Consider the following 14,214-nt stretch of genomic DNA (forward strand, 5'->3'; position numbering starts at 1 on the left):
GTGTCCCTCGCAAATCCGTCGCTGATTTCCGTCGCTGATCCGTCGCTGATAGCATTACCTACGACTGTTTGACCGACGGAGTATCAGCGACGGATCAGCGACGGAAACCCCTTTCAGCGACGGATCAGCGAGGGAATTTTCCCTCGCTGATACCCAGCATTTTTGTAGTGTTGAGTTCGAGCTTGATTCGAGTTCTAGTTCGAGCTTGATTCGAGCTCGAGTTCGAGCTTGAATCGAGCTCGAGTTCGAGTTTGATTCGAGTTCGAGTTCGAGCTTGAATTGAGTTTGAGTTGAGCTTCGATTTTGACTACTCGCGAGTTTTCGAGTCGAGTTCGAGCTTCGAGATTAGGTTTCGAGTTCGAGTCGAGTATAATGATACTCGAGCTCGACTCGCATCATTTACACCCCTAGTCACGGAGGTTCAAATGCGGTGACTCCGGGCTATCTGCAAAGCAGATGGTCGTCCCGAGATTAGTCGGCTCACATAACGGGTTGGATATCCAGGTTAATAAAAAAAATATTATAATTTTGGTTATTTTTACCCGTTTTTATGCTTCGATTTAAAAAATAAAAAATAAACTTTTAAAAATAAAACTTAAAATAGTCAACCATAATAATTAGAAATATATAGGTGGAGGTTCAAACGAGAACACCTCCATTTTACGAGAATGTAAGAACACCCTTATCACATGTGATAATACATGTGAGAGAACATGGTGGTGTGTGGACGACGTATTCTGCGATTCAGGTCGCGCCAAAGGTCGTCTGCGTCTATGATTTAGCATCACATGTAATGGTCTTGATGGATTATAGTATCACATCAAAAACACCCTTATCACATGTGATAATACATGCGAGTGGATTAGTGATGTAAGAACAACTTGGCCCGCAACCTAGATCGCGCCGAAAGTCGCATGCGTCTCTGATTTAGTATCACATATGATGAAATAATAATATCACATGCAATTGTTTATAGTAAAAGAGTGTTCTCACTCTCGTAAAATGAAGGCGTTCTCATTTAAACCCTTAAGTTTTATTGCATATTCGGGTCTAACCACAACCAGACACCAACAGTCCCAAACTCCCTATTATAACTTACCTCTGAATCGCGAAACATAAGGACTTCATCCTTTTACAATTCAAAAAGAGCGAATTACAATGGTTGTCCTTCGGTTTGTTTAAATTTTGAATTTGATTTTTTAAAACAAACTATTTATATTGACGGTTTCTAACTTTTAAATTTCATGACACTTAAGATCCTTGAAGTTAACACCATTTGTTGGCAACCGCTAAAAGAGACAATTCACTTTTTGTAAATTACAGGGATCAAAAGTGTAATTCACTCTAAAATTAATTGTGATTCACCTATTTTTTATAAATAAAAAAAAACAATTATCTTTTAAAAGATAAAATATTATAAGACATTATTAAATTAGATTATCAAATAATGTGAATAAGTTACAACAATTTTAAATTAATATAATCATCAATTTTTTTTGTTAATGTTCTCTATAATATTTACAAAATTTAATGTTCTCTATAATATTTTTATAAATGTCAATTACACGTTTAAGCGACATTATTTTAAAACTTCAATTAACCAAATGTTAATGGTTGTATTTACATAAAACTAGTTTAAAAATAAATATATCAATTACAATATTTAATAATTCAAATTTTATATATCCATATTGGTATCATTTCCGAACAATCAAACCAATATTATAATATCTTTTGAAAATTTTCTCATCATCAAATATTGATTATATTTGTGTGTTATATATTTACTTATTAGGTTATTCATTATTCTAATATCATAAATACACACATTTATTTATATACTATACATAAAAACTTAGTAATAAATATTCGAGGTCGGGGTCGGGTTTGAGAGGTATCCTCATCTCGGGTTAACATATTTGGGGATTCAACATCCCTATCCAATCTCCTGTCAAGTCGGGTTCGGGTATCTCGTATCGGATTCCCCATCGGGTACAAGGCTTTTTATCACCCTAATATACTCATTCAAAAATTAAAATTAATAATATCAGTTATATATTAAAGTATTCAATATATTCAATTAGATATTAGTTTTTCAAAATTTAATTTCAAATAATCTTGTTTCTCACTCACAATTACCTTTACCGGTGTTCACGATCAGATCTAGACGGTTTAAGCGTTTTTTTAATAGATACCACTGGTGACGGTTCGAGACTTTTCAAACCATGTAGTTTGAAACCAGTGGCGGATCTAGAAACTATTATGGTTGGGGGCACACACTTAGGAGGGTCGAAAAAATTTCGAAACCGAACAATTCGTCCGAACCAAAAAAGGTTTCGGGTTTTCATTTTCAGGTTTAAACTTTTCAGTTAACCGAATAAAGATAACTGATGCAGTTGAAATAAGCTAGGCATTGACCCTACAATTTATATTTGTTGAGTGAATATGACTTGTATATTTACCTTTTCATATGTGGTACTGATTATCCTGCTTACTGAAATGCAATGATGTGGTAGAGAGTAATCTCTAAGGCTTATGTTTTAATCTTTTAGTACTCTTCTTAAGATGAACACCCAAGAAGACCTACCAACTAGGAATTATTCCTTCTGTCTGATCATATAATTCACAAATAACACTTGGATCTTTAATTGTCTTGCATACTGCTTTTCAACACAAATTTGCAAAGTTAACCTAACATTTCTATTTTCCTACAAAATTAACCTAACATTTTCATTGGCAAAATTAACCTAACATTTCCATTTTCCTACAAAATTGCAAAATTAACCTAACATTTCTATTTGTCTATAAAATTGCAAAATTAACCTAACATAAARCATTTACCAARATAYCAAATCATCAATTGTGAAGCAAACAACAAAAYCAAAGTCATTCAAAATTAAATATTGGAATTTAAAAATCAAAATTTTTACCCAAATCAAATTAGAGACTGGAGACTGGAGTAGGTAAGCAGACTGCGTGACCTGTTACCGTGTGAACCGTGAAGGAGAAGGACTAAGGAGGAGACCTTTATAATTTTATTGTTGGAGGCCTAACCAAATTAAATTAAAAACTACAAATAAAAAATAAAAAATAGGGCTTTTTAAACATTTTTTTGTTGGGGGCCCAGGACTCCAATGGTCTCCATGTGCATCCGCCCATGTTTGAAACGAAGTGTCCATATATATCAGTAAAGCCAGACAACAAAAATACGATATAGTCTGATCAGTTTTTTGCCGTTTGAGATAATTATGGTCTTTAAAATTCAATCTATAAATTACAAAATTAAATTAAAATATATAGCTTAAAAGTAAAACTAAAATTCAAGAAATCAATTATAGTTGATTGTCCATATCTCATACACATTCCTAAATCGATAATATAAACTAAGTAAACTATAAACATAACAAATAATAATTTATTTATAATATTAAAATGATTAAATTTGAATAGTTTATAAGTACTAAGGGTATTTGAGATTGTTTATTTGAAACAACTTGTACTTTTCTACAAAAGTCTTTATCAACTTATTATAAGTTAGAAAAGTTTAACTTCTTAAAAAAAACTTCTTATTACCGGTTTGACACCGATATAAACTATTTATTCAAACACTAAAAAATGTATATTACTGATGTCACACCAAAATAAGTCAATAAGTTGTTTTTATAAACAATCTCAAACACCCCCAAAAGGATATAAGATGTGAACTCGAATATATTACATATTTATACACACAAACGCTCCGGTCGGTTCATACACTTCATTCGTTTGCCAAAAAATTGCAATATTCAAAATAACATACACATAAGTCTCTGATTATAACCGATATGAAAAGTACTTAGATTAATGGTCGACAAACACGATGACAACAAAGTCTATTTTTAAAGGGTGGTTTGCTATTAATAGCTCTACTTATTAGGAACAAAGTGAGACGGGTCAACTCGTACTCGACTTGACAAAGCCTCACCCGGATTAGCGTAGTTGCTTGCTTTATCTACATTGTCAGGATTAACTTCCACCACCTTTCTTGGTTCGTCTTTCCCCACCGGCGACTTGTAATTCACTGAATCGACCTTAATTTCCACCGCTCCTTCCTTGTTTATTTGTTCGGTACCCTAATACCATAGTTCCAATCCGGATACATAAGTCATTAGAAAATTAAAACTATAGTTGTTTTAGGCCTTGTTACACTTGTACCAGTAATATAGACCGACTAGACAAGTGATAAATTAAACAAAATTAAAAGTTAAAACAAACAAAAATGAAATTCATTAAATACAATTGTTTTTCTAACATTATTCAGAAATAATTTTGATTGATATATTGGTTGTTTACTAAACGCTTACCCAACGAGCATTACAAGAACTGAGAATCTTAATCGAATGCAATGACCAAGAATTTTACCTGGTGAATGCAAGAGAAAACTTTTATGGGTAGTTCACCAAAAACTTACGGGGTAAACACCATGGACCCAGGGAATAGCGAATCGGAAGTGCTTGAAAGACGACCTCAACGCAATTAGAATAGAAGAGGATTCAAACAGAGGGAATAGAGGATTAATAACACAGTCTTRAAGCAAGTCCCAAGAACTAGGAGAAGGAAGATAGCCCAAAGTGAAAGGCATGGCAATCGAATCTACTGTTGCTTTCCTCTGTTGTATTGTAAATTTGTTGTGTACCACCGTATCAATTTGTCGTATGCTATTTTAAAACCATAAGGAGGATACAAGTTTCTTTGCTAGAGTTGGTTTACAAGACTTTTCTTTCACCTTAGACCCGAGGTCAAACATCTTTGGCATCATTTTCTTAGTTTTTAGCTATTAGTTTCAGATTTATTATGTTTCCAAAAAAAAATTACAGTAAAAAACTTGAACACATAACCTCAACCTCATATAGGAAAAACAATAAACTAACCATTAAACCAATAAGGATTTTTGTAAAAAATATTCTTATACTTGTTTCTTATAATCAAATGGTGTCACTAATTTATACGTCCGTCCCTAGCAAGCACCTACTATATGACAAGGACAGAGCATCTATGAAAAACAACAACCCAAGTGTTTACCTAGTACAAAAAGAGACTCTTACCCGGTTAAGAGCCTAACTTACCCAATTAAACACTTACAAAATTTTTATTTTAATAGCCAAGAATAGCATCTGAAAAGGCAGTAACTTTTGTCGGTAAACGCTTACCCAATTAACATTAGATAAACGTCCCCGTAATTAATTAAAAGCATTATAATTGGACCAAACGATGAAACATATATAATTTGGTAAAAATGAAAACATAAAACACCCATTCGACCTTTGCAGGTACAAAGAAACCTTTACATACCTTTGATGTATTCATCTTTCTCTCAATCGAATTTGGTTGGAACTGTTGTTTAGATAAGAGCTTAATCTGCACTTCCATATGATATATATATATATATATATATATATATATATATATATATAAAGTTGTAAGCATGTGACACGTTAAGAGTAAGGTGGCAGATGGTGGTTACGGTAGTCGAGTGCCATGGAATGATGGAATTATGACACGTATTTCTTTCACAATATATATACACCTTGGATTTAAATACAACATATACTCGTAATTAATAAAAATGGATGCTTCAATTACAAAAAAGAAGCATTAATTACCAAAAGTAGCAGAGACAAAAAATGTGTAAGGAAGTTCTGGGACATGATTGTTGAAGCAGTGTTAGGTGTGATGATGGCAGAAGGTCTGGTCTGGATGAAGGCATTGGCTAACATGTTGCCAAGAGATACTTGAGATGGTGTGGTGAGGTGCAACCCATCTGGTTCCAGGTTCAGACCCTTGGCATCGATGGTCCGTAGGTTGACCATGTCCATCCCCAGTTGGGCTTCTCTTACCATCTCTATGTATGGTCCTTCTCCAGATGCAAGTGCCACCTGCAACTCCATTTATGCCACTTAATTAGTTTGGGAGCTTAGCCAGAAATTAAGCATATATATATATAAAGCACTATTATAAAATTAATTGGTCTGTTAGGACGACTAACTCACTGGACCTTTGATATATATATATATATATATATATATATATACTTCGGATCATGTGAGACCAAGTGTTTTTCGCAAGACCCGTAAGACTAATTCTTAACCATTGGATTAGATATACAATTGTCAGATCTTAACATTCATAAACGCCACGAGACTTCTCAATAATCACAAAATTGCCACCGTGCAATTTTAGACCGTTAGATCTTTAACTTATAAAGTTGATCAATGAACATAAATTGGTCTTACGGGTCTCACGAAAACCCCTTGATCTCACATGAACCCAACCCTATATATATATATATGAAAATGTTCATTTAAGAAGTGGTAAATGCTCCTTTTGGAAGAAAAGAAGTAGTCCTAACCATTCATAAGTATCGGATAATTCCTCGCATTATTATTCGGAAGATGGAGGGGTAGTTTCGTAACTATTACAAATAGACCGCAAATGAGTTCATATGTGAACCATGTGCTTCACGTATAAACTATATGTTCATATGTGAATCTGTTAATTAGTTCACATGTTAACTATTTAACTAATTCATAAATGAACTAATATGTTCATGTGTGAATCACACGGGGTCATATGCAAATCAATTAATTAGTTCATATGTGAATCAGTTTATTAGTTCATATATGAATCGGTTAAAATAAATCATATATGAATTATATAGGTTCACATATAAACATATAGTTCATATGTGAATCACATAGGTTCACATATAAACACGTTTGTCGTTTATTTGTAAAAGTAAACTACGTCCTCTAGCAATTACTAATCAGACAAATTCGAACTTAACTGTGTGAAAGACTGAGATCAATTCTTTACATCTTAAATATTAACCACTTTACAAAATAACGTTTGAGTAAATATATATATATATATATATATATATTTATATAAAATACTTTTCAGCATCATGTTGTAAAATATCCAATATAAAATGATTTACTTTTTGTGTTCTTTTCGTTTGTCTGATCAACGGTGGACATGGATTTTTATCAAGCGAGTCTATCTTTAAAGTGGATAAAAGGCTCATAAAGTTATCTGATATGTTTTACTTGAATTCGTTCAATTTTTTAAGCTTTTGGTTGATTTCAAGGGATTTTTTAAAAATTTCAATTCATTTCGATAGATCTTTTGGGTTTTTTGATTAATGTTACTTATATTTTCTAATATCGTGAAAATATCATAAAAAATTGACAAAAATATATCGGTATTAGTATCAAATTAACTATTTAAAATTTTTTATTTTTTGTGTAATTTTTAATTCAATTTTTTTTATTATAATTTTAATTTAGGTTCAATAACGAAGTAATTTATATTTGATTTAATAATATAATTTTCTTATAAAGATAATAATTAATTATTTTATTACAATTCGATAATCATTCTAATTATATTTTAGATTTTTATAATTTAAAATGAGATGTCTATCATCTATTTAATTATGTTTATCCATAGTTAGTTACACGAATTTAAACATAAAGCTTTAATAAGTTGTATTTGTGCATAATTTACTTGTAATCTTTAAATTTTAAATAATATGCATCAACATACAATAATTCATGCATTAAAAAATGGTTTTTAAGAATTTTTATCAAATATTTTATAATATGGTATAGATTTACGGATAGCTAATTAGGTTACCTGAATTACGGGAAGAACGGGCAAAAGGAGATCGGCACGCACATGAAGGATGAAATTTTGCAGCCTGGTCTTGTACAACTCGGCGTCTTCTCGGCTAACCGTATCGCTCTCTCCTTGAAACCACAGCAACCCACGGACGGTGCCACCAACCTCCAACGCCGCCTCCGCCCGCCGTATCAACTGCTTGTAAAGATCCCCGCCACGACCCCACTCGCTAATATTAGTCCCTCCAACTGCACAAGGGACCAACCCCACCACCCCAACACTCGAGTCCTTTCGCAACAACGAACTCGCAAACGCCATCCCAGGCCCAACACCACACACTTTATTAGTATCGATATCTCGGTGAAGAGGCTCCGTCGCCAGCTGCCAGTTGAGGTCGGCACTGAGACGGAGGATGGCGAGGTCCGGCGAAGATTCCGGTGGGACGTAGTTGTCCCAGGTGTCATTCACGACACCGCCTCTCCCGGCCATGTTGCTCTGGCCGGCCAAGAGGAAAATGCTTTTTCCGGCGGCGGCATTAGCAACCGTGACGGCTGAGGAGATGAATAGATAAGCGTAGGATAGATACAGAAGGAGCATATCTCTATAGGTGGCAGTAACGGTGTCCCTTTTAGATGGCCATCTTTCCTTAAAGCAATGAATATGAAGAATGAAAGAAAGATGGAATTTAATTTAACCCCACTTTAAAGCAAAGATTATACCTCCATTTGTATACTCTAGTAGAAAAGCTGTGGCAATCGATATCATTGAAGTTTGCTTGGCACGACGTCGTATTTCTTGATTGCTTCAAGATGATCATCATCCGGATACGTATGAAAAAGTGTATTTAGACGTTTAGATGGTTATTCTTTGCTCCAACATAAATTATTCCTTATGGATGGGGTGGTTCAGAAGATTTTATCGGGTAACCGTGGGTGTCTGGATCAGTTTATGTGTATTTCAACTTATTTTATGAGATTCTGTTAATAACTAAGCAGACCCTGACCACTGACCATAATAAAATAATTAAAGTGAACGACAATTGTTGATGATTCAGTGTCATCAATCATTTTAGTATGATTGGGATTTACGTCGATCTGGTAGGAGGTGTGGAGGGGACACTCACAAATGTTGTCTATGTCACCTTAGATTGTCATAAGGCGAGTGTTAAGAGGAAGGTGCCCCTTGCGGGGTCCTTGATGTAGAGGATTGGCAGTGATCCTAAATATTTTGAGTTTCCGGATGTTTTGAACATATTTCAGAAGGTTAGAGACCTGAGTTGAAGTATTACGAAATTTGGCCAAGTATTGTTCAAAGGTGGTGGACTTAGAGCCGCCGAGACTTAACCTCAGAGTTCTAAAGTCATCACACGAGTTTTCTAAGTGCTAAAGTCAAAGGCTCTGGACTGTCTAATCAGAGCCTCTAGACTTCTTTTCGACTCATTGCTTTTGATCCTGAGGCAGTTGTAACTGTTATCAAATCTTATTTGTTAATGGTTATAACTGTTGGCAGTTATGTCTTATCCGTTTTAACCGTTTGTAACTGTCGAGCTCTTATATAAATACGTGAATGAGAATCTGGGTATATATAAGGACCCGATCTTATAACATTTAAAATTAGAATTTTCAACTGGATTATCCCAATACGAAATTCATGATACCCAAGACGATAGAGTCGAATTATTGCATTCGAAAAATGTACTTTTCAGATATACAAAAAAAATATCATTGTTAATATAGTTAACTAGTTATTAGTCTATTAGAGAAAGGGCATGTGATAGTATGTGATTGGTGACTATACAAATTTAGTGGCCGTTTACCTAAACACTTACCCGGTAAGTACTTACCGGTAAAATTCAACATTATCGCTTACTTACCGAGAATGGGCCGTTTACCAAATTGTTTACCCGGTAAGCGCTTACCGATAGGAGTCAACACTATGATTTATTTTGATGCGTAGGATTTTAGTATATCAAAACATATCGAATGCAACAATTTAGTGGGTAAGCGCGTCATCCTCACTTACCGGGTAAGACTCTCCATCGTTCTCATTGCTTCTACCCGGTAAGATTCTTGAACCTTCTCATGTTCATCCGATGAGGAAATTTATCCTGTAAGTACTTACCAAGTAAGTGTTTAGTAAACGGCCTCTAAGATTTTATTCCCTATAAAGCATCATATTCAACAATTTATCCCGGTAAGCGCTAACCATGGTAAGAGTCCTCGTCCTCACTTACCGGGTAAGACTCTCGATTCTTGTCTTCGCTCTTACCGAGTAAGATTTTTAGTCCTTGCCATATTCATCTGGTAAAGTAACATGATTTGGTAAGTGCTTACCCGGGTAAGTATTTGGTAAACGGCACCTTAGTCGGTCCACTTATCTGTTCTTAAGGTCATTGCCTGACATATGCACTTGCCCTCTTGTAAGACGTCATATAGATTATAGTCCCATTACCCTCGTTAGCCACTGCCACTCTATGAGTCAACGACACCGAAACATATCATAATGAATAAAGAAACATGTTCATACATTTTCAAAACATGTAAGACATAGCCGCATGCTTAACATCTTTCACAATATCACAAGTCGTGGCATAAACATTCTTACAATTTCAACAAACCAATACGTATAAATTCGTCAAATCAGTACATAAACTCGCATTAAAATGTTACTTACCACAACTACCGATCTCCCTACGTGTCATGAATAATCATTCACATATGCTTATTCTGATAATGACAATTAATAGGCTTGACGCATATCGAGTCCATTGGTTGACTTTCCCACACTTAACCTTCGACTTCCACCCTTTGATTAAAATTTGCCAGAGTCTGAAGCAAGTATACTAATTAATTTAATTTTTTTTAAAGTCGGGTTCAAACAAGAACAGTTATCAAATAAGAGAAGACGAGAACGACCTAAGCACATGTGATTTTATACCACACATGATTCGTGCAACCTTGACCGCAACCTATGTTATGGACCAAGTCGCCCGCACATCTCTTGCGTTGACCACGTCTCGTAATCAAACACATATAATTTGACCCTTCTAGTCTTCTGATATTTTTCATCTTTATTCTCTGATTAACAATTCACTTATTGGTATAAGTATTACCCAAAATCAAATTAATTTGGGCCTCCTATACCAATCCATTTAATCTAAATACAGTGTCAACAGCCCACTATCCACATGAGCAGCCCAATTTAAGAGTAAATTATATATTTTGTCTTTATAGTTATCAATTATTATCATTTTTTGGTTCTATTTTGAAATAATTACACTTTTGATCATTGTGACAGTCATATTATTACACATTTGATCTTTTCGACTAACGGGTTGTTTACCAAACGCTTACCCGCTTACCAAGTAATATTACCTCACCGAATGAATATGGTAAGGACCAAAAATCTTACCCGGTAAGAGCGAGACAAGGACCAAGAGTCTTACCCAATAAATGAGGGCGACGACTCTTACCACAGTAAGCGCTTACCGAGTAAATTGTTGCATATGATGTCGTTTTTGTGAACTAAAATCTTACCCAGTAAGTAAATAATAGTGTTAAATTTTACTTGTAAGCACTTATTGGGTAAGTGTTTGGTAAACGGCCACTAACTTCCTTTAAACAAAGTTAATTCAAGGGTATTTTGATCTTTTTACCATTTATGTTCGATCAGTTACCGATTTTCGTTCACGTAAGATGAGAGTCAAATTCACATGTTCTCTGGAGTAAGTTTTCCAAAAAAGAGTAAGGGATTGTTTGGTTGGTTTTCCATTAAGTCGTGCATGGATAAAGTTGGTCTGTATGGATTAATTTGTTGTATAGATTAAGAAAGTTTTTCGTTTTTGGGTTTTTCTCATAGAAGGGGTGAGCGCGTTCTTTAATTGGGTGAGTCATGTACGAATTTTTTTGGGCTTTCTGCATACAACTCTCATTTAGAAGCTTACTGAATAAACAACTTTATTTATCATTAAGCCACTACAAAAAAATCACGATGATCGATCGAATAAGTCGTAAGTCCTATTAAACTTATTAAGCTACTAACAAGCACTCTAAGGAGCCGTTTACCAAACACTTACCCGGTACCGGTCAAATTTAACACTATTATTTACGTAGCGGGTAAGATTTTAGTCCACCAAAACGACATCGTATGCAACAATTTACCCGGTAAACGCTTACTGTGGTAAGAATCGTCGCCCTCACTTACTGGGAAAGATTCATAGTCCTTGTTTCGTTTTTACCGGGTATAATTTTTTTTTTCTTACCATATTCATCTATTAAGGTAACATGACTTGGTAAGCACTTACCTGAATAAGTGATTAGTAAACGACCCCTAACTATTAACAAGATGGTAATAAACGATCAAATTCATTAAAAATGATGAATAAATTTAAAAGTTTGTGAAATATTTTTTTTTTTAATTTTAAAGATAGGTAAATAGACGAAAACGAAGAGTATTTAGATTGACGGAAGACAGAGTTGAAGGAAGGCATTGGTCAACATCTTCCCAAGAGAGACTTGCGATGGTGTGGTGAGGTGCAACCTTTCTGGCTCCTGCACCCTCAGACCCATTGCATCAACGGTCCTTAAATTCACCATCTTCATTCCCAGTTGGACCTTTCTCACCATATCTGTGTACGGTCCTGATTCAGATGCTAATGCCACCTGTAATCATACACTAGATTTAATCATCATGGTTAAGATGTAACGAGTCGAGTTTTTAATGAGTTGTTCGAGTTCGAGCTCGTTTACTTCATGCCCGAGCTTAATAATTTTCGAGCTCGAGTCGATCTTAAACATAAAACAAAACTCGTTTAACTTAACGGGTCGAGCTTCTAGCACCAATGTTTGACTCGGCTTGTTCGAAAACTCAATTAAACTTTTCGAACCTTTCGAGCAAACATTTTTCCAAACCAACCATGCTTATATGTTCATAAATCATACAATAAAAAGATAAAAATTATCAACCTAGAACCTGTGAACTAATTAATCAATCATGAGTCCGAGCCTATAAACAAGCACCGAACTCGAGCTCTACAATTCAAAAAATATTCGAGCTCGAACTCAAGCCGTAAATTGAAAAGTTATTTGAGTTCGAGCCTAGTATTTTTTCCGAACACGACTCAAATAACTTATTATTTTACTCGACTCTAAAAAATGCATTCGATTAATAATATAAGGCACGATTTAAAATTGTACTCGTAATTAATTTTTGGTCATTATTTAAATAAATTTATAAATAATAATATAAGGCACGATTTAAAATTGTACTTGTAATTAATTTTTATTCCGTATTTAAATAAATTTATAAATAATTAGAAGGGTACTCGCACAATGCAGCGAGATACATCTTGATTTTAATATTTCGTTTTTTTTTTTTGTCTCAATCAATGTTATAATACGATTTTATGTGGTTTTGAGAAGAAAAAATTATGTTTTTATTTTTGAATAAAATTTAAATATAAAAATATATCATAAAAAATTTAAAAAATATTGGTATCGATACCAAACTAATTATTTAAAATTTATTTGTTTTATAAATTTTTTTTATTTTTAGTTTAATAATATAACTTTTATAAATATAATAATTAAATGAAGAAAATTTTGAAATCCATGAAGTTACCTGAATTATAGGAAGAAGTGACAAGTGAAGATCGGCGCGCACATTAACGAAGAAACGACGCAATCTGCTATTGTACGCCTCCGCATCTTCTAGAGTCAACGTATCACTTTCTCCTTGATACCACAGCAACCCACCGATGGTGCCTCCACCGCTCACCGCCGCATCCGCCCGCCGTATCAGCTGGTTGTAAAGATCGCCGCCACGAACCCACTGGCTAATATTCGTTCCTCCGATTGCACAAGGAACCAACCCCACCACTCCAATGCTCGAATCCTTTTTCAACAACGAATTCGCGAACGCCATCGCAGGACCAACACCGCATACTTTTGCAACGTCGATGTCTCGGTGGAGAGGCTCGACGGCGAGTTCCCAGTTGAGATTGGCAGTCAGGCGGAGGATGGCGGGGTTAGAGGAAGATTCCGGTGGGATGTAGCCGTCCCAGGTCAGATTCACGATCCCACCTCGACCAGACATGTTGCTCTGGCCGGCCAAGAGGAAAATGCTCTTGCCGGCGGCAGCGTTTGTCAGGCGAGTCACGGCGGAGATCACCAGACAGGCGTAGGAGAGAAATAAAGGGAACATCTTTACGTTCTTCATGGGTGTAGTGGCTCTCTTTCTGCATATTTTCTTAAACAAATAAAGAAAACAAATCGATTAAATTATTATGAATACCATAAAATTGGTTTTACAAAAAATCAAACATATATAAATATTTTAATTGACTTTTTAAGGGGTGTTTGGGATTGCTTATAAAAACAACTTATTGACTTATTTCGATGTGATACCGGTAATAAACATTTTTGAGAGTTCGGATAAACAACTTATACCGGTGTCAAACCGGTAACAAGAAGTTTTTGAAGAAGTTAAACTCTTCTAACTCATAATAAGTTGATAAGTGTTTTTGTAGAAAAATATAAATTGTTTCAAATAAGCAAA

The 14,214-nt window shown here is 34.6% G+C and overlaps 2 protein-coding genes and 1 long non-coding RNA gene across 3 annotated transcripts; all 3 read right to left on the reverse strand.

The window, feature by feature from the left end:
- Positions 1-3,689: 3,689 nt before the first annotated feature.
- On the reverse strand, positions 3,690-5,395 carry LOC112511763. The gene is made up of 3 exons (XR_003069120.1): positions 5,332-5,395; positions 4,402-4,505; positions 3,690-4,112 (listed from the first exon to the last, which is right to left on the reverse strand). It is a non-coding gene; the product is annotated as an uncharacterized LOC112511763 (long non-coding RNA).
- Positions 5,396-5,618: 223 nt separating this feature from the next.
- On the reverse strand, positions 5,619-8,256 carry LOC112510914 (probable carbohydrate esterase At4g34215). The gene is made up of 2 exons (XM_025116269.1): positions 7,675-8,256; positions 5,619-5,915 (listed from the first exon to the last, which is right to left on the reverse strand). Exons 1-2 carry the CDS (start codon positions 8,254-8,256, stop codon positions 5,619-5,621), a joined length of 879 nt encoding a protein of 292 aa, XP_024972037.1.
- A 3,850-nt stretch (positions 8,257-12,106) lies between these two features.
- Positions 12,107-13,860, reverse strand: LOC112511872 (probable carbohydrate esterase At4g34215). The gene is made up of 2 exons (XM_025117696.1): positions 13,279-13,860; positions 12,107-12,320 (listed from the first exon to the last, which is right to left on the reverse strand). The coding sequence occupies exons 1-2, from the start codon at positions 13,858-13,860 to the stop codon at positions 12,114-12,116; spliced, it is 789 nt and encodes a 262-aa protein (XP_024973464.1). The 3' UTR covers positions 12,107-12,113.
- Positions 13,861-14,214: the final 354 nt, after the last annotated feature.

This window comes from Cynara cardunculus (assembly GCF_001531365.2).
Source record: "Cynara cardunculus var. scolymus isolate 2C chromosome LG 4, CcrdV1, whole genome shotgun sequence".
Classification (NCBI taxonomy): Eukaryota; Viridiplantae; Streptophyta; class Magnoliopsida; order Asterales; family Asteraceae; genus Cynara; species Cynara cardunculus.